At 39.6% G+C, this 27,334-nt stretch overlaps 1 protein-coding gene, 1 long non-coding RNA gene and 2 pseudogenes across 2 annotated transcripts; 3 read left to right on the top strand and 1 right to left on the bottom strand.

Moving 5' to 3' along the window:
- The first annotated feature begins 83 nt into the window (after positions 1-83).
- LOC129048859 (olfactory receptor 52B2-like) lies at positions 84-1,034 on the top strand (annotated as a pseudogene).
- A 10,037-nt stretch (positions 1,035-11,071) lies between these two features.
- Positions 11,072-12,138, bottom strand: LOC100460426 (heterogeneous nuclear ribonucleoprotein A1-like; annotated as a pseudogene).
- Positions 12,139-14,691: 2,553 nt separating this feature from the next.
- Positions 14,692-19,476, top strand: LOC129048709 (uncharacterized). Its single transcript, XR_008511272.2, has 4 exons — positions 14,692-14,817; positions 15,464-15,530; positions 17,972-18,083; positions 19,236-19,476. It is a non-coding gene; the product is annotated as an uncharacterized LOC129048709 (long non-coding RNA).
- Positions 19,477-20,775: 1,299 nt separating this feature from the next.
- On the top strand, positions 20,776-22,002 carry LOC100459686 (olfactory receptor 52B6). The gene is given in 2 exon segments (XM_009246712.4): positions 20,776-21,235; positions 21,238-22,002. Coding segments are annotated over 2 exon segments (1,131 nt in total). The 3' UTR covers positions 21,909-22,002.
- The last annotated feature ends 5,332 nt before the right edge of the window (positions 22,003-27,334 follow it).

The raw sequence follows: 27,334 nt of genomic DNA, 5'->3' as shown, positions 1-27,334 counted from the left end.
CTAATTGATTATGACCAATTGACTCTCTACTTTCTTTCACATTAGACAGAAAAGTGGTGAAAGTTCCATACCATAATTCTGGCATGTCAGCTCCCAACCACTCCACTGCCAATCATGATATGTTTGTCCTCATTGGCGTTCCTGGCCTGAAGGAGCTGCAGGTGTGGATCTCCATCCCCTTCTGTCTGATGTACCTGGTGGCTGTGTCAGGAAATGATCTCCTTATCTGTGTGGTGGCAGTGGAGCACAGTCTTCATGAACCCATGTGCCTCTTCCTCTCCATGCTGGCATTTTGGGATCTGATTCTATCCACATCCACAGTACCCAAAGCCTTGAGCATTTTCCGGTTTGATGATGTGGACATCTCCTTTGGTGGCTGTGTCACTCACCTCTTTTTTATGCATTTTGCCTTTGTAGTGGAGTCAGGCATTCTCTTGGCCATGGCTTTCGACCGCTATGTGGCCATCTGCTACCCAGTGAGGTATACCACCATCTTTAGCCACGGTGTTATTGGCAAAATCGGGGGTGTCGTGGTATTCAGGAGTTTTGCAACTGTCTTCTCCATCGTCTTCCTTGTGAAGCGTCTGCCCTTCTGCTGGACAAACATCATTGCCCACACCTTCTGTGAACACATGAGGCTGGCAAAGCTAGCTTGTTCTGAAATCACCATCAATATTTGGTATGGAATCTCTGTACCACTACTCAGTGTTACGTTAGATATGGTGACAATAGTCATGTCCTAGGGGCTCATTGTTCAAGCAGACTTCAGGCTGCCCTCCCTTGGTGCTCAGATGAAAGCACTCAGCACCTGTGGTTCCCATGTCAGTGTCATCCTCATGTTCTACCTTCCAGGAATTTTCACTGTCATTGCTCAGCGCTTTTGCTGAAAATTTCCCAAGCATGTCCACATCCTGCTGGCCAATCTCTATGTTCTTGTTCCCCCCATGATGAACCCAATTATCTATGGAGTAAAGACTAAACAGATTCAGAAAGGGGCGGCCCTTGTGTTTTCTCCAAAAGGAAAATGTTGCTGAGGGTGACTGGATCTTACTGTGGCTTTTTAAAGAAGAGGAGGATGGTCCTATTAGATGATAAGAAACGTTTGCCATGTATTTTTTCATGAAATAGGGATGACCCAAATTATATAAGTCCCTTATTTCAAAGGGAAATAGGTTCTCGAAGGTTTGTTATTCAGAGATAAACATTATTATTTTAAATATCGATGGATTTTTTTAATATTTAATGACAACATATTTCTACTTCTACCAAACAAATATAAAATCAATATATAACACTTCTCTAATATTTAAATTTTAGATATCTCTGTGTCCTCCTGAACAGCTATTATAAATACAATTAGAAATAGTGAACCCCCAAATTGGATAAAAATAGGGAACAGGTAGAGGCTTCCCCTTCTATCTAACTTTATTTGCAAACAAACGAGAATATCTGATAATACTAGATAGAGCCATTCACATATATGATATAATGTTACAGTGTTATAAATACATGATTTGGGAGAAAAAAGATCACATAATTAGATCAATTATTTTTGAGATATAAACTGCCCTGAGTGCTGGGTGTTCTAAGAGAGTTTCCTAAGCATTAAGCATGCCCTCTTCTTTAACTAATTAACATCTTTCTCACAGGGTTGTTTGAAAATCCAATGAGAAAGTGAATATTAAAGCGCTTTAGAGGTTATAAAATTGTATCACTTTTTTATAAATGTGCTGTGTCATTATTATTAGTGTAATTATGTTTCCTGGTATGAGGTTTCATTCTCATTATGGTCAAAAGTTAAATGCAGGCCAGGTGCAGTGGCTCACGCCTGTAATCCCAGCACTTTGGAAGGCCGAAGCGGGCAGATCACCTGAGGTCAGGAGTTCCAGACCAGCCTGGCCAACATGGTGAAACCTCATCTCTACTAGAAATACAAAAATTAGCTGGGCATGGTGACGTGCACCTGTAGTCCCAGCTATTTGGGAGGCTGAGGCAGGAGAAATGCTCAAACCTGGGAGGCGGAGGTTGCAGTGAGCCCAGATCATGCCACTGCACTCCAGCCTAAGCCACAGAACAAGACTCAGTCTCAAAAATAAAAAAATAAAAATAAAAAGTTAAATGTAAAATAGCAAAAACCTTATCCTTTGTCTACAGCCAAGTCCTCCTATCACCCTCCTTCTTTCTTTTCCCACCAGGGATCACTTAGCTATGGTGAAGTGTCCTCCTGTAGCTTTTCCCTATCAGTTGACTCTGAATGGAGGATGGCAACACACTATTCAGCTGCTCTATCTGCACTGCTACTATACCAAGTGGTGTGACTGGCTGATGCCTCTTTGCACTTCCCATCCTTCAGAAACCCCTGTAAGGATTTTCAAAGAAATTTTACCTTGCTCCAGAACTATGGGACCTCCTTCTTCTCAGTTGTCTGTTCAGACTCTTGGCATCTTGTAGGGTGTAGAGAAATTACTTTTGTGTTTATCCTATGTTGGGGATGTTTGGATTAATTTTGCCAAAAACTTGGGATGCTTGGCTAACAGCAAGCCTTGGAAATTGAATTTACAACTACATAGATATTGAGAGAACTCCAGAGGGATTTACCTAACTTCAGAAGTGTGGAGACATTTCTGGGTTGTGAAGCTTGTGAGAACGGTCTTATTTTTTTCTGAAATATTTATACCCTGGTAATGTCTAAGGAAACATTCTGGGAAGGAGGGAGGTATGTGTGTGGGGGTGGGTCTAGGGAATAGTCTCTCTGGCTTTCGTGAGCAAAGAAAATATATATTTCTTCATTCTTTGCTTATGATGCGCATATACCATGCCATAGGACATTTGACCTGGCCTTCATTGCATTGTCTCAGGAGCAAGAATCAGCTGTGGGGGACCACACAGTTATTATTTTCTTTTTAACTGAATAATAACAATGTCTCTTGTCCAGAATAATTTGTGTGTTCCTTCAAGATGAAATTGATAAAATGAATCTTTAAAACACAATGTAATTCAATGCAAACTTCTAATGTAAATGATCTTCAACTTTCACATAATTCAGCCCTGTATATTTTGAGTGACAATTGTCCTTATGTAATTCCTGTCTCTTCTTCCCACTCTCCTTTCTTCTTCACTGCCTATAGTAATACAAAGCTATGTACTTAAAAAGTTATATCTAAATCACAATAAAATAACGTGTTATCAAAATACTCTCAAAAATATGATCAAGTTTAGGAATATGAAAGGTCATTGGGGTAAAACTAACCAAGGGGACATAAAAATCAGAGTTCAAAAGAAAAGAGCCAGTGAAGTGGTTGAAGCTCAAGTGCAGCCTTATAAGGCCTGCAGTCGTGGCCTGAGCCACACTCAGGCTTGTGAATTGGGCTTCAAGAGGACTGTGGCCAGTGGTAAGCTGATGAATGCTTAACAGCCAATTCTTGGGGCTTGACTATAGAGCAGCTGATTGAGAAAATGTAGATATTTCCACTATAGCTGACTTCAAGCTACCAATTTGATGTTGACCTGCTTGCAAAATTCCTGAAAGTTAACATGCAGTTCTCATGAGCCAGTGGGAGCAGCCTGTAGCACATGACTCTTGTGACTCTAGTTAAACCTGACACACTGGGATTAGAATGATGTAACTCAAAAAGGATGTGACAATGAAGTCTCTGGGCTACAGAAATCCTGACTCCTTCTGAGGTAGAATAGTGAGTAGGTAAGAACAAAAATTTTGGAATGAAATTGACTTATTGTCTATATATCATCATATATTTCTTGCATAATAATGAGCATATTGTTTAACTTTTATTAAGGTAAGATTCACATGACATAAAATTCTCCACTTTAAAGTATGTAATTTAGTAGCTTTTAGTACGTTTCTAATGTTGTGTAACCATCACCAAAGTCTAATTTCAGGCCTTTTTATCACCCCAAAAAGAAAACCCATATTCACTAACTAGTCACTCTCCACTTCCTTTTCCTGCATTAACGTACTTCCTGTCTCTACAAATGTATCTCTTCTAGACATTTAATGTAAATGAAATTATGCAATATGTCAGCCATTTGTGTCTGATTTCTTTCACTTAACATATTTTCAAGATTCATTCATATTTCATCATGTATTGAAACTTTATTCCTTTTTGTGGCTGAATATATTTTATTGTATAATTATACCACATTCATCAGTTGATATACATTTTACTTATTTTTACTTCTATTTTCCTACTATGAATAATGGTCTTATAAGCAACCATTTACAAGTTTTTATTTGAACACCTGTTTCAGTTCTCTTGGGTATATACCTAGGAGTAGAATTGCTAGGTCAAATGGTAATTCTACATTTAACTTTTTGAGGAACACCCACTGTTTTCCATAGAGGCTGTACCATTTTACGTTCCCACTACCAATGTATCAGGGTTCTAATTTCTCCTCATCCTCACTTGTTATTTTCCTTTTCATATATATATGAAATACATATATGAAACATATCTATGAAATATATATATATCACTGTCCTAGTGGATGTGAAGTAGGACAAAGTATTTTATGCAAAAAGATTACAAAATCATTTCCTCTTCTCCTCCTTGTTACCCAAGTTCAAGCTAAGCTTCATTTTCCAGAGGGAATAGCATGTATAAAGGTCCAAGTGGAAAGAAAACATACTTTGTTTGAAAAACTAAAAGAAATATGGTATGATTGTAACATAAGAGCATGTAAGAGTAAGAGAAAAGAAGGAGGTTGGGGCTAGTGGACACCAAGCAATGACTGGTTGGCATCGTCATACTATAAAAGGCTTTGAAAACATACACGTTAGGAAATTTGGATTGTATTCAAAGCAAATAGATCTACTGTTGAATGATTTAAAGTAGAAAAGTGAGTTGATCTAGGTTTGAGTTTAGTAAGACCATGATATTTTCTGAGTAGCAAGTGGATGGGAGAGAAAAAAAGATTGGAGGTAGCAAATTCCTAAATTAGGGTATGGAAAACTTGGGAGAGAGAGACAATAGTGATCATATTTTAATGTGAACTGTGTGGATAAATTCAAAGCATATTTAGAAGACATAATAAATAGTAAACATATTTTTAAATAATTAAATAATTAAAGAAAATAAATGAGATAAAAATAGACTTTGACAGGGAAAACTAGTTAAATTTTGTACTGTTTAATAAGAGAGAATTCAAGATGATTTGTGGATCATGAAGCAAATAAGGAGAGAAGATGGTAATTTTTATTTGAACATGTTGATTTTGAAGTTTCAGTGGGAAATCTAAGAGTAGACATCAAATAGGAAGTTGGCTATAGGGGCAGATAAGGAATTTGATGTACAGCTTTAGACTTGGTAATTTTCAGCATAAAGATGCTTACTGAATTTATGAGCTTGCTACATCTTAAACACACTAAGCCTCACAAGCCTATAAATTAATTTGTTTCCTTATTTGAAAAAGAGAAAATTGAAACAGGATGAAAGGACTAAAAGAAGGGTAAAAGTTTCTGCATTTATTTATGATTTGAAATAAGCAACACCTCATTTTAGGCCATAGAATGAGTGCTTCCCATATTTATGTTTCTGACGGTAGAAAATTAGAATGCCTCCATTTGATGCCTATTATTTTCTTGCAACTCGAATAATCCTTATCTCTCTTATCTCTTAATTGCTTTAATTGTACTAATGAGTTTCTCCAATAGCATTGAAACCTTAAAATTCATAAAAATTGGATCTCTCATTGGAAGACTTTCTGCTAGTGATTTACATAAGAATTCTTTTAAATTTTTCACAGCCCATTTATCCATATTCTCATCCTCATATCACTGCATCCCTTTAAGAAAGAATAAAAGTATGACCTTGTTTCCAATCTGCTTTGTTTTTATTCCATAATTATGGAATTGAGTACAGAAGAGATTGCCCTATAGAGGCCCACAAACATCATGTAAAAAGTGCAAGAGACACTTTGGCCAAAGTGATGAGTAAGGGCAGAAAGCATGATTGGTGTGTAAAATATGAGAATGACACTGACATGAGAACCACAGGTGCTTAGGGCCTTCAGAAGGGCATCACTGGATGGAAGGTGGAAAACAGCATGAAGGGTGAGGGTGTAGGAAATATCAGTGAGGATCAGATCTGAGATAATAGTCATTACCAATACAGTAAAGTCATACCAGATATTGATGGAGATATCAGCATAGGAAAGCAGGGCCACACCTATGTGCTCACAGTATGTGTCAGAATTAATGTGTGTTCTGCAGAAGGGCAAATGCTTCCCCAGGAAATCAATGGGCAAAATGTTATTAAACCTCCAATCAATGCTCACCACAATCTTGCCAAGTGTCGAGGTGCCAAGTCCCTGGTGTATCTCAAAAGGAAACCAATGGTCATGTAATGATCAAATGCCACACCCAACAAGATGGACAAGTCCAGAAAAAAAGCTGAAGTGAAGTAGACCAAAAAAAAAACCTGGTGAAGCATCCAGGAAATATTATTTTATGAGCTTTCAACTAGAATATCCCAAATGTTTTGGGGAAATATGTGATGCATAATATGAGGTTTGCAGAGGCCAGTATAGAGAGGAAGAAAAACATGGGTTTATGGAGGTTGTGTTCCACAGTGATAAGGTAGAGAAGGATGACATTCCCTACAAGGGAGACAAGGTAACTGGTAAAGGAGAGAATTCCCATCCAGATGCAGAACCACTCCAGCCCTGGGATCCCCAACAGAATGAAGAGTCCTGGATTGAAGCTACTTAATTTCAATGTGGCCATCATGGTGATTGCCATTCGCTGAGGACAAAATGTCACACTTGATTCTGAGACTGACTGGCCTTGAATCCATTTAAGTCTTTTTTATAACTTGGATCCCTTTGCCTTCATTGTGTAACAAACACTAAGAAAAACACAATCTATCTCTTGTCATAACCTTTATAACATTTATCAAAGGCTGACAAAAGGTATTAATTAAACCCACTATTTCCTGCCTATAGCCATTACCATAACCACCTTGTTAGTATATCAGGACCATGTCCCACCAACCCATAACCTGAGAGAATACTGGCCCTTTGTTGTCAACTAAAATTCCAAGACTGTTTTCCTCTCACTAACTAATTCAGTCTAAGATTTCTCAAGGATGTAATCTGAGTGTTGACTATGACTCTTCCTCCTCCTTCAAATCCGGTATTTTATTTTCCTACTTCTGTGACTTTCTTTTGGAACCCCTCTTTTTACCTGCCTACTCCATTTCTTCACCACTGCCTCACTTGAACCCATCCTGATTATTAAATGGAACTGTAGAATGAGAATGCTGATTCTTATTCTGGTTCTGTCAATATTTTGCAAACCTTTACCTAATTGTGCTACCTTATTGGTCCCTGAAAACAGGAAACTATCAATTCACTCACAATCTTGTGTAAAAGCACATAACTATTCCCTTTATGCCTACAGAATACATTTTATTTCCCTGCTCAGCAGGCAATCTCTTTCCTATATATATGGGTTCTACCTATGTGAATGTGTCTAAAACTATCCCCTAAAGCATACCCATATAGGACTTCATATATTCTCCAACATTCTTACATCTCACTGCTTATATTTTACTCCAAAAGTGCAATCTTGCCTTCTCTCAATGTCTGAATTCTACCCATTATTTATGATTCTCGAAAGTGCTAATGTCCTCTGAAAACCTTCTCCAGGGTTACTTAACCATGTTTTGAAAAGGACTGACACATCTGTGGGAATCCAGAAGTTCAGGTGCTTGTAAAGAGCTGTGAGGAGGCCCTATTGTCTCACCTGTTGCTGACCTTAATACTCTGCAAAAGCAGGAAATGGAAGCAAAGAAAGGGTTGTAAACTGCACTGCTAAGTGTTTAATGTGTGCCTCAAAATGCCAGTGAAGCCCCTCAGCAACCTGGGAGATTGATTGTTCACAAATATTTAAGAAAATCTCTGTTCGTTAGGTGACCACTAAGATAACTGAGTAGAAAATTCAGTGGCTGTACATGACAAACAATAAAACCTTTACAGAAATAGTCCAAAAAGCGACTTAAAAAAGAAAAACCTACAATAATTAGCAACAACAGCAAATCCTGAGAATGGAGGAGAATCTGCTTTCCAGGGTTATCACTTTATATTATTTAAATTTTCCAGTTTTAACAAAAAAAATTATGAGACATTCAAAGATATAAGACATGTGACCTATACACGGGAAAAAGAAAAGTCAATAAAATCTGTCCCTGAAAAAACCCAGATGTTAGACTTACTATACAAAGACTAAATGAGCTGGCTTAAATATATTCAAAAAGCTAAAGGAAATCATGTCTATACAACTAAAGGAAAATATGAGAAAAACATCACACCAAATATTAAATATCAACAAACAATTTATAAAAAGAAGCCAAATAGACATTCTGGTGTTAAAATTTGGAAAAACTGAAGGGTGGCTGGCAAGATGGCCTAATAGTAACAGCTCCGGTTTGCAGCTCCCAGCGAGATCAATGTAGAAGGTGGGTGATTTCTGCATTTCCAACTGAGGTACCCGGCTCATCTCATTGGAACTGATTAGACATTGGGTGCATACCACAGAGGGCGAACTGAAGCAGGGTGGGGCATCACCTCACCCAGGAAGCGCAAGGGGTTGGTGAACCCCCTCCCCTACCCAAGGGAAGCTGTGAGGGACCGTGCCATGAGGAACAGGCATTTCACCCCAGATACTATGCTTTTCCCACAGTCTTCGCAACCTGCGGACCAGGGGATTCCCTCAGGTGCCTATACCACCAGGGCCCTGGGTTTCAAGCACGAAACTGGGTGGCCGTTTGGGCAGACACTGAGCTAGTTGCACGAAGATATGAAATGATATGAACAGACTTCTCAAAAGAAAACATTTATGCAGCCAACACACATATGAAAAAAAGCTCATCAACCCTGGTCATTAGAGAAATGCAAATCAAAACCACAATGAGATACCATCTCACGCCAGTTAGAATGGTGATCATTAAAGTCAGGAAACAACAGATGCTGGAGAGGATGTGGAGAAATAGGAACGCTTTTACACTGTTGGTGGGAGTGTAAATTTGTTCAACCATTGTGGAAGACAGTGTGGCGATTCCTCAAGGATCTAGACCCAGAAATACCATTTGACCAAGCAATCCCATTACTGAGTATATACCCAAAGGATTATAAATCATTCTACTACAAAGACACATGCACACATATGTTTGTTGCAGCACTGTTCACAATAGCAAAGACTTGGAACCAACCCAGATGCCCATCAATGACAGACTGGAGAAAGAAATTGTGGCACATATACACCATGGAATACTCTGCAGCCATATAAAAGAATGAGTTCACATCATTTACAGGGATATGGATGAAGCTGGAAACCATCATTCTCAGCAAACTAACACCGGAACAGAAAACCAAACACCACATGTTTTCACTCATAAGTGGGAGCTGAACAACGAGAACATGTGGACACAGGGAGGGAAACATCAAACACCAGGGCCTCTTGCAGGGTGGGGGGCTAGGGGAGGGATAGCATTAGGAGAAATACCTAATGTAGATGATGGGTTGACAGGTGCAGCAAACCACCATGGCACGTGTATACCTATGTAACAAACCTGCACGTTCTGCACATGTATCCCAGAACTTAAAGTATAATGAAAAAAAAAAAAAAGGAAATGCTTAAACAAAACAAAATTACATGACAAGAAAAAATATGTATGTTTCAAGGTGACTAGAAATATATATATATTTTTAATTATAGGTCGAGCACCGTGGCTCATGCCTGTAATCCCAGCACTTTGGGAGGCTGAGGCGGGCAGATTGCCTTAGCTCAGGAGTTCACAACCAGCCTGGGCAACACGGTGAAACCTCGTCTCTATTAAAATACAAAAAATTAGCATAGCGTGGAGTTGCGTTGTGCGCCTGTAGTCCCAGCTACTCAGGAGGTTGAAGCAGGTGAATTGCTTGAACCCAGGAGGTGGAGGTTGCAGTGAGCCGAGATCACGCCACTGCACTTCAGCCTGGGTGACAGAGCGAGACTCCGTATCCAAAAAAAAAAAAATTATAAAAACTAAAATTAAAAATTCACGAAAGGAATTCAAAGGCAGATTTGAGCAATCCGGAGAAAGAATCCGCAAGCAAAGATAAGCTTATTTAGATTATCCAATATCAAGAATTGAAAGAAAAAGACAAAAAATAAACAGAGACTCAGACACATTTGGGACTTATCCAAGTATACCACCATATTCATAGTGAGAGTCCTAGAAAGGGGGGCAACAGAGAAAGATGCAGAAAGAATATTGGAAAACCAATGGCAAAAAAACTCCCTAAATTTGATTTTTTTTAATATGACTCTACACATTCAAGAAGCTCAAAGAACTCCACATAGGATAAACTAAGATATCCACATCATAATAATGAAAATGTTGAAAGCCAAAAGCAAAAAAAAAATCTTGAAAGCATCAAGAGAGAAGTGAGTTTGTTCCAAAACTTCTGAGCACATTTTCTTTAGAATCATTTTTATATGAAAATGCTTTCAAATAGTTCCTATTCCTCCTAAAGTATTTGTCTTAATTGCCTTGGTGCCAGAGCTGGCACACAGTAAGCACTCAGGCATGGCAGTATTCACTTTCCATCTCAAAGAAGTAAAGCATTTAAATAAAATGTGTCACCTCTTTGGTAAAAAATAAAAAGTATAGACTTAAAAAAATCGATAGGCTCATAATTCTTTGACCTTTGCTAGCTTGGTGGGAATATATATTCTATTTCTAGTGAGGTTGAAAATTTTTCCACACATTTCTTAGCCATTTTATTATCATTTTTATTATATTTTATAATTTCTACTTATTTCCAGTCTTTTTTAAAGATATTTATTCAGCGTCACAATCAGACTATTACATTTAGAATTCAACAGCATAGGTGCAAAAAAAGTTAAAAATCTACATTATAACCCTTTGTTGGAATGCTTTACACTTTCCACAGAACAGAAACTAAAATAACCTGTTATACAATTAGTCACAAATATAGTCCTCGAGTTTTTTGCCCATAAACATGAGTATTTGTCTAAAACATGTCTTCTTTGTAGCAGCTAGGCCCTGCCACCACTGTGCTTGGCTGAGTTCACAAATCTTTTGTAACCTGTAGCTTCCCTGTCACTTCTCTTGCTCTCTTCTCCTGCTAAGCTTTGTTTCCTAATTAAAATCTTCTGCCACTGCCATAGCTACTGCTGCTACTGGAACCACCATAGCCACTTTGGTTTCGAGGTTTGGCAAAATATTGGCCTCCACCACCATAGGGGCCAGAGCTTCTGCCTCCAAAGTTTCCTTCCTTCATGGGTCTGAAATTTGAAGACTGATTGTTGTAATTGCCAAAATCACTGTAGCTTCCACCACCTCCAAAATTGCTTCCATTATTACCAAATCCATTATAGCCATCCCCACTGCCACCATATCCACCACCACCATGGCTGCCACCAAAGCCACCACAACCACTGAAGTTTCCTCCGTGACCAAAGTTGTCCTTCCCACCAAAACCACCTCCACGACCACCATCAGGGTTTCCAGAACCACTTTGACCTCTTTGGCTGGCTGAAGCACTAGCCATCTCTTGCTTTCACAGGGCTTTCCTAACTTCACAGTTGTGGCCATTCACAGGATGGTATTTCTGAATGACAATCTTATCCACAGAGTCATGGTTGTCGAAGGTTATAAAGGCAAAGCCCCTTTTCTTGCCACTGCCTCACTTCAATTTTTCCATACTTGTCAAAATAATCTCTTAGGTGATGTTCTTCAGTGTCTTCTTTAATGCCACCAACAAATAACTTTTTCACAGTTAAGTGGGTCTTTGAGAATCTTCTCTTGAGATAGCTCTCTTTGGTTCCATGACTCTTCCATCCACCTTGTGTGGCCTTGCATTCATGACTGCATCCACCTCCTCCACAGTGGCATATGTGACAAACCCAAAGCCCCTGGAGTGCTTGGTGTTTGGGTCTCTCATTACCACACAACCCATGAGTGTTCCCATTGCTCAAAATGGCTCCTTCCTCAGCCTCTCATCGGTTATTTCAAAGCTCAACCCTCCAGTGAACAGTTTCCTCAGCTGTTCAGGCTCTTTAGGAGACTCTGACTTAGACATGAGGGAAGGGAGAAGAGAGACTTTAATGAAGCTTCTTCGGCGGCGTCCACAGGCAGAAAGGCATTTCCATTATTATTATTTTTTTAATTTTTTGTTTTTTTTAGACAGAGTTTCACTCTTGTTGCCCAGGCTAGAGTGTGATGGCACGATCTCGGCTCACCTCAACCTCCGCCTCCTGGGTTCAAGCGATTCTCCTGCCTCAGCCTCCCAAGTAGCTGGGATTACAGGCATGGATCACCACACCCGGCTAATTTTGTATTTTTAGTAGAGAGGGGGTTTCTCCATGTTGGTCAGGCTGTTCTTGAACTCCCAACCTCAGGTGATCCGCCCGCCTCGGCCTCCCAAAGTGCTAGGATTACAGGAGGCATTTCCATTATTCTTATACTTATTAGTAAAACAGCAGCACCTTATTTTAAAAAGAGAGAGGAAAGAGAGAAGTGACTCATTATGTGCAAGGGACCCTGAATAAGATTAATGCTGATAGCACATGAGAAACCTTGAAGGTGAGCAGGCAGGGGGATGACATATTTAAAATGCTGAAAGAAAATAAATTGCCAGCTAAGAACTCCGTATCTGGCAAAATTATCCTTCAAATAGAAGATAATCTTCAAAAGAAGGGACTCAACAAACTAGTATAGAATAGAACTCTCATAACCTGGTAAAGGTCATCTATGAAAAATTCACAGCTCAAATAAAAGAAAATAAAAGGCACCAAGTATTGAAAATAGTAAATAAGATTATCTCTACTCACAGATGGCCTGATCTTACATATAGAAAGTGCTGGCCAGGCGCGGTGGCTCATGCCTATGATCCCAGCACTTTGGGAGGCCAAGGCAGGTGGATCACGATGTCAGGAGACATGGATCACGATGTCAGCCTGACCAACATGGAGAAACCCTGTCTCTACTAAAAATACAAAATTAGCCAGGTGTGGTGGCAGGCGCCTGTAGTCCCAGCTACTAGGGAGGCTGAGGCAGGAGAACGGAGTGAACCCGGGAGGTGGAGCTTGCAGTGAGCCGAGATCGCGCCACTGTACTCCAGCCTGAGCGACAGAACGAGACTCCGTCTCAAAAAAAAAAAAAGTGCAAAATGATACACTTAAAAAATACTGTTAGAACTAATAATTGAGTCCAACAATGTTGCAGATCAATATATAACACTCAAAGTCAATACACAAAACAAAGAGCAAAAATTATAAAACTCTTACAAGAAAATGTAATGGGAGACCATCATGACCTTGGATTTGGCAAAGTATTCTTAGATATGACACCAAAAGCATGAGCAACAAAAGAAAATATAGATAAATTGTACTTCATCAAAATTAAAAAATAAATTGTTCTTCAAGGAACACCACTAAGGAAGTGAAAAAAAATGACAGAATAAAAAAAAATTGCAAATCATGTATTTGATAAGGATGTTATATCTAGAATTAATAAGCAATCTTTGCCATCTTTACAATTCAATAATAAAAAGTCAAATATCCAAAATAAGCAAAAAATTTGCATAGATATTTCTCAAAGCAGGTATGGAAATGACAAGTGAACCCATAAACAGATGATCAAAGAAATGCAAATCAAAACCACAGTGAGATATCACCTCACACTTACTAAGAGGTCTAGATTTAAAGTTTCAGGTAACAGCAGGTGTTGGTGAGGATATGGAGAAATTATAATCCTCATACACAGTTGGTGGGAATGTAAAATGGTATAGCCACTTTGAAAAACAGTCTAGCATTCCTCAAACAATTAAACTCAATTAGAGTTAACATATAATTCAGCAATTCCACTTCTAGATATATACCCAGGAGAAATAAAAACATATCCACACAGAAACTGGCACACAAATGTTTTATGGCATCACAATTTATAATAGTACCCCCCAAATGAAAATAAACCAAATGTTCATCAATCCAAGGGTGGATAAATAAAATGCATTATATTCATGCAATTAGATATTTGTCCATACAAAGGAATGAAGTATTGACACATGCTACAAAATAGGTGAACATTGAAAACAGGTTGCTGAGTTAAAGAAACCACATTGAAAGATCACAATTGTGTGATTTGATTTATATGAAATGTCCAGAATAGGGAAATCTATAAAGACAGATAATGGATTAGTGGTTTCCAGAGGCCAATGGGGAGGGAAGTATGTGGTGTGACTGCTAATGAGCAGGGAGATTCTCTTTGGGGTATAAAAAATGATCTGGAATTAGTAGTAATAGTTGAAAAACCTAGCGAATAAACCAGAAGCCACTGAATTTTACACTTTAAAAAAGTAAATTTTATGGTGAGTGAATTATTTAAAAAAAGGAAAGGAAAACTAAGTTAAGCCTGGCCCAGAAAAATGAGTCATCTTAATTTTGAAAGATTCTGAGACAGATTGATACAATTTATTGTACCCTGAATACTAGTCTTTACTATTTCTGCCCTGGTTCTAGTGTTATTATTTTCTTCTTACCCCTTAATCTATATTCTTGAAAGCATTGCTATTGTCATTTATTTCATCCTTAAAGTCCTTTCATATTCATTGTTTCAATTAAGCACTCACAATAACCTTACATACTCTCTCTCTCTCTCTCTCTAGTACTAACTACAATTTGATACCCTGCAAAGCCTCCCCTAGCTATACCAGATGAATTATTTATCTGGATTCTGGACTCAGAGCAAGTTGTACTCACTGCTGTATTGTGATTAATGATAACTGTTCATGGTAAGGAGACATGATTTCTTCAACTATTGACCTCAAATGCTGACCCAATGAAGGGACCAATCAAACATTGTCAAATGTTTCAGTGAGCAAGACAGGGGTAATAATCCCTGTACATCCCTCCCTTTAGAATAATATATAAATGTAATAGATGTTTAGGGGCAGTGGGGGAGTAAATTAAAAGCTCTAAGGTAAAAAGGAAACATGGGTTTTCAGACAGACACAAACAAGGTGATAAATTTAAAAAGCCCAAGAGAAAAAGACTTTATGAAGGACACTAGGAAGAGAGAAAAAAAGGTGGAATTGAAGACATGGAAAAGAACTAGTGTTGGAACAGGAAATGCTAAAACAAATTTAATGAACACTCTCAGGCCAAGAGCCTCTGAGTTGTTGGTGAGCCCTTCCCTTCTTCAGATATTAAGAGTGTCTATCAATAATCTCTTCTATCTGGCTCTATGCCAAAGCATATACCATGTGCCTTAGGTCCTTGTGTTGAATGGGAGGGGGAAATCAGCCCTGATGGCAGGGGAGGGAATTGGAGCTGAGAAAGGGAAAGATACACAGAGGCAGGAGAATCCCTGCTCCCAGAGGAGAGTAGGGAATAAACACTGTATGAGGCAAGACCTGAGATTCGATTCTATATATTAAGGAAGACTGCGCTGTGTATGAATTGTGGAATTGAGAAGCTGTGAATCTGAGCAGGTGCCATCAGGGAGGTAAGTCTGGGTCAGATATTTTTAGGATGAAGAGGAAGTATTAATATGGGGAATAGGATGAGAAATGGGCAATGTTCAAAGAGGGGCAGAGAGAATAATGGGCAAGAGTAGCTGGAATGAATTGTGTTTTCCTGAGGGGTGGAGTGGAAGAAGGGCAGTTTGGAGGGTCACTTTCTAGGTAAGGTTGGAGAGACTGGATGAGTAAATAATCTTTGGCTCTCAAGGAGGATGCAAGAATCATAAATTACAGATAGATTATGTCCTGAGACATTGAGGAACAGTGGAAAGAAAACTACAGCATATGGGAGATCATGCATAAGGGATAAATGGGTCAAGTTCCTGGACAGAGGAGTCAGGTAAAGGATTCAAAAACAGGTGGTAGAAATTTACTAAAATAGTAGAAGGGATAATTTCTCCCATTAAAAAAAAATGAAAGAGAATTAGAGGATGAAGGAGGATTGCCAGAGTACAGAGAAAAGAAGATAAAGGAATGTTTGCTTGATGGTCTAGATTTCTCCGTCATTGCAGAGATTAGCCCATCTGCTGTATTGGGTCTTGGAGGAGAGGAAGGAAGAGAAGGTTTGGAACTAACATTCCTATTTTGGGAACCCAATAAGGGATAAGTCAACCGATGACAAAAAAAGTTCTAATAGAAACTGCCTAGATTTGTAATAGATCATATATATGAATTTATCAAACAAAAATATACTGCCTAAGAATGAAAACTAGGAATACGAGCCAGGATAAGGAATTGTTAGTGACTGAGGGAATTAAATGTGGTCAGTATTATTCAAGTTTCTAACCAAGGAACTCAGGCTTGCAGAGTTGAAGCCTAAAGCCAAGTGAAAGTAAATAAAATCTGCTTCCGTTCTTGTAGTTAATGTATTTAATTTTGTATTTAACTTTGAATAGTCTATCTCTGACCTGATTCTACTCTAAAACATGTAAATTTCCATAGTGGCCAAGAGATGTTTAATTGGAAAAGATACATTAGAAAAGACAGGAGTTTCCAAAGCTATCTGAAGGAGGAACTCATGGACAAGGGGGTTAAGTATATATGGAGTGGAAGGTTTTTTACAAAGAGCTGCTAGATAGACACTTAAAGTGGAGTTGCTCAGTTTTGAGGTATGAAGACTTTAACGGATGCTGGAATTGGAGTGAAAACAGAAATTACTGGGATGGAGAACAGGGAGATACCAGATGGACACAGGCTACCTTGGAGGTTCATTATTTAGGAGAACTGAAGTCAAGTTGGAGAAGAAAGGTGTTTGCAAGCGCTGATGTCACCAACAAAGGTGGGAACATGTAGCAGAGCATGAACATGATGAGTGATGGGTGCTGTGGGAAGAATGAGCACAACGGTGGCACCAACTACAGACATGAAGAGAACATGAGAACAGAAGATCTATGATAAGAAACCTGTGATTTTTGTGGTACTGGTGTGCGTTGTTGTCAGTGTAAACTTACATGGCTGAGTAAGTGGGAATTTACCTCCTCCACCTTCTTTTGAACATTCATTAATTGTAAATTCTAACCCAGTCAATAGCAAATGAGGCACAGTCCTGGCTCACAGAGAGCTCACAATATATTGGGACTGAAAATATTTTAGTGCAGTAAGTATAGATAGGGAGAAAGAGAGATGGCTGCAGGGGAATGCAATAGTACAGAGAAAGTTGCTGATCCAGCCATTTGGAGGGATGAGAAAAATCTTTCTGGATAGAAATATAGACTGGCTATGTTAAAGAGGAGGATGGAAGTAGAAGAAGCAGAATGTATAAAAGACCACAGGAAAAAAAGTGTAACTTCAGGGGCATACGCATACATGCTTTCCAGTATAAGTAGAGAAAAGAGAAAGCAGGGAGGGAAAGAGAGAGAGAGAGAGAGAGAGAACGTGTGTGTGTGTGTTGGTTGCCTGAATCTTTCAGGCAATGGGCAGTTATTATCCTTAATCAAGATAGTGCATATGCAAAATTATCTTTTGGGAACATTGTTTAATTATGAGGAATGGTTTAGAGACTAGAAGAATTTCAGACTAGGAGACCAGTTGGGAGGCCTTTGGATAAGTGGATCTAGAGCCTGGAAAGCAACATAAATGGCAAAGGAGATTTGGGAGATACTAGCACATGAAGGCTAAATGGAGCCAAGGTAGTAGACAAGATTGGTCAGAGAGAGGAAAGAGTAAGAAGAGGATTGCTACAGACCATTAGGAAACACAAACAGTAAGCCATTCTGCAGGGAGAGACATGACTTTAATGAGAGCAGGATCAGACCAGGGTACAAGAGAAGAACCGGTGGAAGGTAGAGAAATCAAAGTCAAAAGTGGTCTTTCATGGAAGAATGATTTTTAAAGGAAAGAACAGAGACAAAACAGTAATTTAAAAGAGTTTAGTAGAATAACATGTTTTTATTATAGCTGTTGTTAATTTTTTGCTTGTCTTCAGGTTAAAAAGATTTGAATATTCTTTAATAAAGATCCAGGAAATTAGGAGAAGTTGAAGATAAAGACAGAGAATAATTGATGAAACAAAGTCCCTGAAGTGGTAGGAAAGAAAGGTAATTCAGAGAATAGATGGGGAAATTATTCTTGACGATACAGCTACATACATTCATACACATCAATACATGTATATACATGCATATGTACATATGTACACATATGAATGCATGCACGTAAGTATGCATATGTATGTTTGTGTGTGTATAAGGTTGTTTTGAAAAGAATCTAATATGTTAAATATTCATACACGAGGCCCTAGGTTCATTTCCCAGCACCTCCAAAAAATAACTCAAGAAACTTTTCTTATATTTAGGTAAAGTAAAATATGTTCCAGCTATGACAAAAGAAACATTGGAAAATAGAAAAGATACTGGCACCTCTTTCTCTGGGACTGGAGGAAATGAGGGGAGGATGGATGCAGAGATAAATAAATTTACAGGAAGGGAATAATATGAGGGATATGTTCCTGATAGTCCTGAAATGTGAGTTACAAAAGAGAAACATTCAGTGGAGAGAGAAAAACAGAATTTGGGCAGTGATAAAAGTCGTATATGCCAGGCATGGTGGCTCACACCTGTAATCCCAACACTTTGGGAGGCCAAGGTGGGTGAGTCACTTGAGGTCAGGAGTTCAAGACCAGCCTGGCCAACATGGTGAAACCCCATCTCTACTAAAAATACAAAAAAAAAATTAGCTGGGTGTGGTGGTGGGCACCTGTAATCCCAGTTATTTGGGAAGCTGAGGCAGGAGAATCACTTGAACCCCGGAGGCAGAGGTTGCAGTGAGCGGAGATCACATCATTACACTCCAGGCAGGGCGACAGAGCGAGACTCCATCTCAAAAAAAAAAAAAAAGTCATATATTCATTGTGAGAATTGTTTAATAGGACTGAGAAGGAATCGTGTCCTAATATGTACTAAAGACCACTTATGTGATTGTGTCATTTTTTTCACATCCTGACTATGTAAGCTGAGGATAACACTAGTTAGATTTAGTTGAAGTCTGAGAATTTACAGATGCAGCAGAAACCAATGGCTACTAAAAGGTAATGATCCTGGTGGAAGTGATACACATCTAGAGTAGATAGGGAAGAAAGTTCAAAAAGTTCTTACATCAGTGGCTCACAAACTTCAGCATGAATCAGAATCACCTAGAGAACTTGCTAAAACACAGACTGTTATCCCAACTCTAGGTTTTCTCATCCGTAGGTTTGTGGTAGGGCGGAAGAATTTACAAGTTCCCTGATGATGCTGTGGAGACCAAGCTTCAGAAGCATTGTTCTACACCTTCCTTTCTGCTCTGGATGACAGTGCCACATTTCACAGCCACAGAGGTGACTCAGGAAGTCACACGCAATTTAATAAGCCTTCCACAGAAAGAATTTAGCTTAATATACCAACAAAACAACAATTATGCTCATTTTAAAAATTAGAAAATTGTCACTCGGCCGGGCGCGGTGGCTCACGCCTATAATCCCAGCACTTTGGGAGGCCCAGGCGGGCGGATCACGAGGTCAGGAGATCAAGACCATCCTGGCTAACACGGTGAAACCCCGTCTCTACTAAAAATATAAAAAAATTAGCCAGGCGTGGTGGCGGGCGCCTGTAGTCCCAGCTCCTTGGGAGGCTGAGGCAGGAGAATGGCGTGAACCCGAGAGGCGGAGCTTGCAGTGAGCCGAGATCACGCCACTGCACTCCAGCCTGGGCGACAGAGTGAGACTCCGTCTCAAGAAAAAAAGAAAGAAAGAAAATTGTTACTCAGAGAAGACAGTAACTTGTCCAAGATCAAGCAGCCAATAGTTACCAGGGCAGACCTCTGACCCAGGTTTTTTCACACCCTCTCCGGTGTTCTTTCTAAATGCCATAGCTACCTTAACTGCCTTCATACTTATCAGCGCATCTGTGCCTAGGGAAAAAGGGGTGTAGGGTTGGCAGTGCCCACCACCCCCAACCCTACTCTTTCACATAATCTGCTAAGCAAATTGTTGTTTAGTCCTCTTGTTGTAGGACTGTAGTCCTCTCTGTAGGGCCTGGGGCTTTTGCAGAGCTCATTACAGTTCACATGCCCAAAGAGATTGTAGAGATTGGTTTTGATGTTCTACCTATCCCTGTTCTTTTCTGGACCTATGGCACTGTGCTGAGTCTGGCAATGTTTTTGAGCCCTTTAGTTTCCTGAAAAATTTTTTTTTTTAGACGGAATCTCACTCTGTCGCCCAGGCTGGAGTGCAGTGGCGCGAACTCGGCTCACTGCAACTTCCGCCCTCCAAGTTCAAGCGATTCTCCTGCCTCGGCCTCCCGAGTAGCTGGGATTACAGGCGCCTGCTACGACACCCGGCTGATTTTTTGTATTTTCAGTAGAGACAGGGTTTCACCATCTTGGCCAGGCTGGTCTTGAACTCCTAACCTCGTGATCCACCAGCCTCAGCCTCCCAAAGTGCTGGGATTACAGGCGTGAACCACTGCGCCCGGCCTAGTTTCCTGAAATTCTTAAAGCTGTGTGGAGAGCTTCTGAGTAAGAACACTGAGCCTGTCTGTGGGCAGGTCCTGTAACTGTGCAGAGCCTATGTGTAATTATTTACGGAGAATATGGCTGTGTGCAGGGCCTGTGTGTGATTATCTGTAGAGATATGCCTGTGTGCAGAGGCCATAACTGTCATCGGGCCCGTAAGTATATGCAGGCCTTGTGCATATGGACACTTTTATGGACACTCTACTAATGTGTTCAAAAATCTGAAGCTCTTTTTTCCCTATGGCACAGGTGAGGGCTCTGCATAAAATCATGGCCCTTTTTTCTGCTAACAGCATGGCTGCTAGGAACAACTCTGACACTTGCATAGCAGGCTGCTTCCTCACTGGCATCCCTGGGCTGGAGCACCTACATATCTGGCTGTCCATCCCCTTCTGCATCATGTACATCGCTGTCCTGGCAGGCAATGGCATCCTAATTTGTGTCATCCTCTCCCAGGCAATCCTGCATGAGCCCATGTACATATTCTTATCCATGCTGGCCAATGCTGATGTCTTGCTCTCTACCACCACCATGCCTAAGGCCCTGGCCAATTTGTGGCTAGGTTATAGCCACATTTCCTTTGATGGCTGCCTCACTCAGATGTTCTTCATTCACTTCCTCTTTGTGGCCGACTCTGCTGTCCTGCTGGCCATGGCCTTTGACCGCTATGTGGCCATCTGCTCCCCCCTGCGATATGTCACATCCTCACAAGTAAGGTCGTTGGGAAGATCGTCACTGCCGCCCTGAGCCGCAGCTTCATTATTATGTTTCCATCCATCTTTCTCCTTAAGCGCCTCTACTATTGCCAGATCAACATCATTGCACACACATTTTGTGAGCACATGGGCATTGCCCATCTGTCCTGTTCTGATATCTCCATCAATGTCTGGTATGGGTTGGCAGCTGCTCTTCTCTCCACAGGCCTGGACATCATCCTTATTACTGTTTCCTACATCCACATCCTCCAAGCAGTCTTCTGCCTCCCTTCTCAAGATGGCCGCTCCAAGGCCCTGAGTACCTGTGGATCCCATATCTGTGTCATCCTGCTCTTCTATGTCCTTGCTCTTTTTTCTGTCTTTGCCTACGGGTTTGGTGGGAGAAGCATCCCACGCTATGTCCATATTCTCCTGGCCAACCTCTACGTTGTCATTCCTCCTATGCTCAATCCCGTTATTTATGGAGTGAGGACTAAGCAAATACTGGAAGGGGCTAAGCAGATATTTTCAAATCTTGCCAAAGGATCTAAACAAATGCTTTCAACTGAGTCTCAACCCTTTTCTATACCTATCAATTGTCCCGTATTTAGCCCATTCTCACCTCTACATCTTCCAATTATCCCTGTGTTATTCTCATCGATCTCCCAATTTATTTAAATATGTCATCTACTCAAACCCACCTCTGATTTCTTTTATTGGAAATCTTTAGTAAAATCTGTCTCATCCTCTTACTCTTACTATTGAAATGCAATCTGATTTCCCATCACCTCAAGAAAAACTAGCTAATTAGGGGAAATGTAAGAACCAAGTTTACGTTCTAAGTGAAACCTTTTTCTAACTGCTTACATTGGCCTCCTAATGTGTTCTTAATCACTTGTATATAATTTTGACATTTGCCAGTTCAACATCTTTCTCATGATGAGAACCCCTGAGAACTGTCATGTCTAAGAATTTATAGTCTCATGGAATGATATTTTTCTTACCAGTTGCACAAATTCACAATCACATACATGTATATACCCATGTTCAGAGATACTAACACAGCAGCAGCATAAATAGGTGGACATATCCATTTATCAACTTTTATCAAATAATTCTGAACTAACCATTACCTGTTCTGGACAAAGTTTTCCCTGAAATGTAGACAATTGTATAGGACTCTTTTCCATTCAAATATGCTTTGTATTTAAAAGTTATATTCATCATTAAAATTAGAAATAAAAATACCTACTCATATCTAATACCTGTGGATGTATTATTATTTAATAGTTAAAGAAATATAAACATCTATATGTTATTTAATAACTTGCTCAATAATAACTACTAACATCAGGAATTAGCCTAGGCTGATGTTCTCTAAGATTGAGAAGAGCAACTCAACCTGAATTTTAGCCCAAGACCAAATTATTCTTGAAAACAGTTCACATCTCAACCCTGCCCACTCCTATACTCAGCCCACAGTGAAAGAGCCATCATTTGAGATTCTGCCACACTGTTCATCTAAATCACTATTTTGTTGGATCATTAGTATATTGCTTCTTGTTTTATTAGAAATCTCATCTTTGTGTCTTAATTCCCTGTCTAGAGTGTACACTTCTTGAGAAAGAAAAGATTATTTTGAAGGCTTTTTATCATATTGCCCCAAAGCATGAGAACCCTCTCATAGCAAATATGTAATATGAGTATATGTGTATAAAATTCTTCTTTAAAAAAATTTAACATCACTTTTCTGCTCTAGACTCATTCTTCTTTGCAGGAGTTCTTCCTCCTGGGAGACACTGGGACTTAATGTCAGGTAGAGGAGAGAATTGTGCTAGGTGCCAGAAGACATGGATTTAAAAGTTAGACGTACTACTTGGTCAATAAGCTTGAGAGTTTGCATAATACCCATTAACTTAATTTTCTGCTCATCTTTGAAGAAGATGAGAATAATATAACATTAAGTATCTATTGCATAATAAGCATTCAATGAATGTTCAGTTCATTTCCACCTTTTTCTTTCCACATAGCTCTCTGTATCCTCAAGACAATGATAATAAAAATTAGAGAGAGGAGTCATTAGCATCCTTATTATGTGGAAAAGAAAACTGTAAGATGTGGTGATCAAGTTTTGAGTTCTAGATCTTTTTGAAATTGACTCTGTTGGAAATGACTGTTCCATTTACTCACTGTGTGAGTCTGGGCAAGTTACTTTACTTCTCTGTATCTCAACTTTCTTTTTCTTTTCTTTTTTTTTTGAGACAGAGCCTTGCTTTGTTGCCCAGGCTGGAGTGTAGTGACCTGCTGTCAGCTCACTGCAACCTCCACCTCAAAGGTTCCAGCGATTCTTGTGCTTCAGCCTCCCCAGTAGCTGGTACTACATGTATGCACCACCACACCTGGCTAATTTACATATTTTTAGTAGAAGTGGGGTTTTGCCATGTTGCCCAGGCTGGTCTCGAACTCCTGACCTCAGGTGATCCGCCTGCTTCGGCCTCCTGAAGTGCTGGGATTACAGACCTGAGCTCTCGCACCTAGCAACTTTCTCATCTTTAAAAGGGAAATAATAATAGTAACTTTCTCTTAATGATTTAATGAGAAATAAATATATATCCATCTTATAACAGCACTTTGCATATATATAAGTGCTCTATAAAGGATAGCTTTATTTGTATTATTGTTTCAATTATTATTAATGAATGGCTCATCCAACACTCATAATGGTTGTTCTGAGACCTAACCAGGTTGTGTATCATACTCAGACTTTGTTTCTACCAGGAGGAATAGGAAAAAGAAAACAAGAATAAAACAAAAATATTTTAATCTAATATTTACAGTAACTAAATTCAATCAAATATAATTCTAACATGTCAAAATTAAATGTATTTTTTAAAGAATTGTAGAGATTTCTTTAAATCTACTATTTTTTTTAATTTTTTATTTATTTTTTATTATTATACTTTAAGTTCTAGGGTACATGTGCACAACGTGCAGGTTTGTTACATATGTATACACGAGCCATGTTGGTGTGCTGCACCCATTAACTTGTCATTTACATTAGTTATATCTCCTAATGCTATCCCTCCCCACTTCCCCCATCATACTACAGGCCCCGGTGTGTGATGTTCCCCTTCCTGTGTCCAAGTGTTCTCATTGCTCAATTCCCACCTATGAGTGAGAACATGCGGTGTTTGGTTTTTTGTCCCTGCAATAGTTTGCTGAGAATGATGGTTTCCAGCTTCATCCATGTCCCTACACAGGACATGAACTCATCCTTTTTTATGGCTGCATAGTATTCCATGGTGTATATGTGCCACATTTTCTTAATCCAGTCTATCATTGATGGACATTTGGGTTGGTTCCAAGTCTTTGCTATTGTGAATAGTGCCGCAATGAACATACGTGTGCGTGTGTCTTTATAGCAGCATGTAAATCTACTATTTAAATCAACTATGCCACTGAAGACACATAAACTTGACTGCTGTTTTACAGATACACCAAGCTCATTTCCTTCTTCAAGCTTTTGTGCTTGTTATTCCTGTTTCCTGAAACTTCTTTTTCCTATATCTTTACATGACTCATTCCCACCTTTCCTGCATTTCCCTGTTTATATGTCTCTTCCACAGGAATTTCTCTATGATTTTCTAATAAGAAATATACCTCCATTTCTTTCATGGGGAAAAAAAAACATCATAAGCAAAGAGACAAAAGTCAATGACAAACTGAAATCTTTTCAAGTTATATTGTAGATAAGACGCTTGCTTTTCCTAATACTTAAAAGTTCCTCAAAATGTAGAGGAAAAAAATGATTAAAAGCCTAATAAACATAAAGAACAGATACATCATTAGAATATGCTTTGCTTACTATTAATAAGAGAAAATACAATAAAAACTACACCAAGATATCATTTCTCACCTGTCAGATTAGTAAAAGCTGAAAGGATTAACCTTGTGCTGGCCATAATGTTAGAAAACAGAGCCTCTCATACTTTGCTTATGGATATACCATACAATAGAATTTTTAAATGTCTAACAAAATGTGTATGAATTTATTATTTGATCCAGAAATCACATATATAGGAGTTACATTTCATATATGCCTCCTTATGTACAAAATGATGTGTACAAGGCTAAAGATTATGACAAAATTTTTGTAACACATAAATATTTGAAACAACCTAAATACAGTCTGAATTCCTAGGTTTCAAATCCACCCCCTTATGCTTACCAAAGGAAGAAAAACTTCTTAACATTTACCAAGTTACAAAAAAGTGTTATAATCACACAGACGGGTTAGAATGCAGTCACCATATTCAGTACATACTACCTAACTGTTTGTCACCAGGCAATTTGATAATTATCCTCTTTAAGCCTCAGTTACCTTCTCTGTAAAAAAAGAGTAATAATACCTGCTTCAGGGGTTGTTTTGTTTATTAATGAGATTAGCTAGATATAAGAAATAAATAACTGGCATATTAATAGATACTTTATTGCTATCAAAAATTTAACTAATATAAAATAGCTAGAATATGCTTTATTGCAGGTATATTTGTGTGCACCTCTGGTAGAACTGTATTTCCACTAGCCGAATGCCTAAAAGTGGAACATCTAGATCATAGATCATGCATATTTAAAATTTTGATAGATGCTGCCAAATTGTCTGTAAATATTAGCTAGGTAAATTCATAGCAATTGAACAGTATCACTTGTGATATTATCACATTGTTCTTTTACTTGGAATTTAAAAAAAGACTATCTTTTAATAATTCGTATCTATATTTTATCTTCTTTGAATTATCCTTCTCCATTTTTCTCTAGTTTTCTTGATCTGATTTTAAGATTTGATACATAAATTACATTAATCCTTTACAAAATAAAAAATATAGCAGAATATATGCAAAATATAGAAGCATATACGAAAAACATATTTTCCAATTTGCTTTTCAATAGATAAGTCAACAAGCAATTTCAAGAGAAATTTTTAATTTTTGTGTTTGCCAGTCTCCATATTTATAAAATTAGTTTCATTATGTTTCTCTTTATTTCAAGATCAAGATTTTTCTTCTATAGCTTCTTCTGTTATAGTTTCATTACAAAATTAACACATTCTGTTAGTATAAAATAAAAATTGAAAAATATAACTTCCTGATGCTATCTCCACAGAGGTAATGTGTACTTGTTCAGAATCAAAGGAAGAATCTGTCATTTTTTATGTAAGAAGCAGTTTTGAGAGATGACAGCGTGCTGGCAGTCCTCACAGCCCTCGCTCGCTCTGCTCGCTCTCAGTGCCTCCTCTGCCTGTGCTCCCACTTTGGCGGCACTTGAGGAGCCCTTCAGCCCACCGCTGCACTTTCTGGGTGGAGCCCCTTTCTGGGCTGGCCAAGGCCAGAGCCGCGCCCTCAGCTTGCAGGGAGGTGTGGAGGGAGAGGCGCGAGTGGGAACCGGGGCTGCGCCCCGCGCTTGAGGGCCAGCTGGAGTTCCGGGTGGGCGTGGGCTTGGCGGCCCCGCACTCAGAGCAGCCGGCAGGCCCTGCCAGCCCTGGGCAATGAAGGATTTAGCACCCGGGCCAGTGGCTGCAGAGGGTGTACTGGGTCCCCCAGCAGTGCCAGCCCACCGGCGCTGCACTCGATTTCTCACGGGGCCTTAGCTGCCTTCCCGCCGGGAAGGGCTCGGGACCTGCAGCCCGCTATGCCTGAGCCTCCCACCCACTCCATGGGCTCCTGTGCGGCGGGAGCCTCCCTGAGGAGCACCATCCCCTGCTCCATGGTGCCCAGTCCCATTGACCACCCAAGGGCTGAGGAGTGCAAGCGCACGGCACGCGACTGGCAGGCAACTCCACCTGCAGCCCCTGTGGGGGATCCACTCGGTGAAGCCAGCTGGGCTCCTGAGTCTGGTGGGGACGTGGAGAGTCTTTATGTCTAGCTCAGGGATTGTAAACGCACCAATCAGCGCCCTGTCAAAACAGGCCACTGGGCTCTACCAATCAGCAGGATGTGGGTGGGGCCAGATAAGAGAATAAAAGCAGGCTGCCCCAGCCAGCGGTGGCAACCCGCTCGGGTCCCCTTCCACAGTGTGGAAGCTTTGTTCTTTCACTCTGCAATAAA

This window comes from Pongo abelii, chromosome 9, assembly GCF_028885655.2.
Source record: "Pongo abelii isolate AG06213 chromosome 9, NHGRI_mPonAbe1-v2.0_pri, whole genome shotgun sequence".
NCBI lineage: Eukaryota > Metazoa > Chordata > Mammalia > Primates > Hominidae > Pongo > Pongo abelii.
This window is presented reverse-complemented; position numbering and strand designations above follow the sequence as displayed.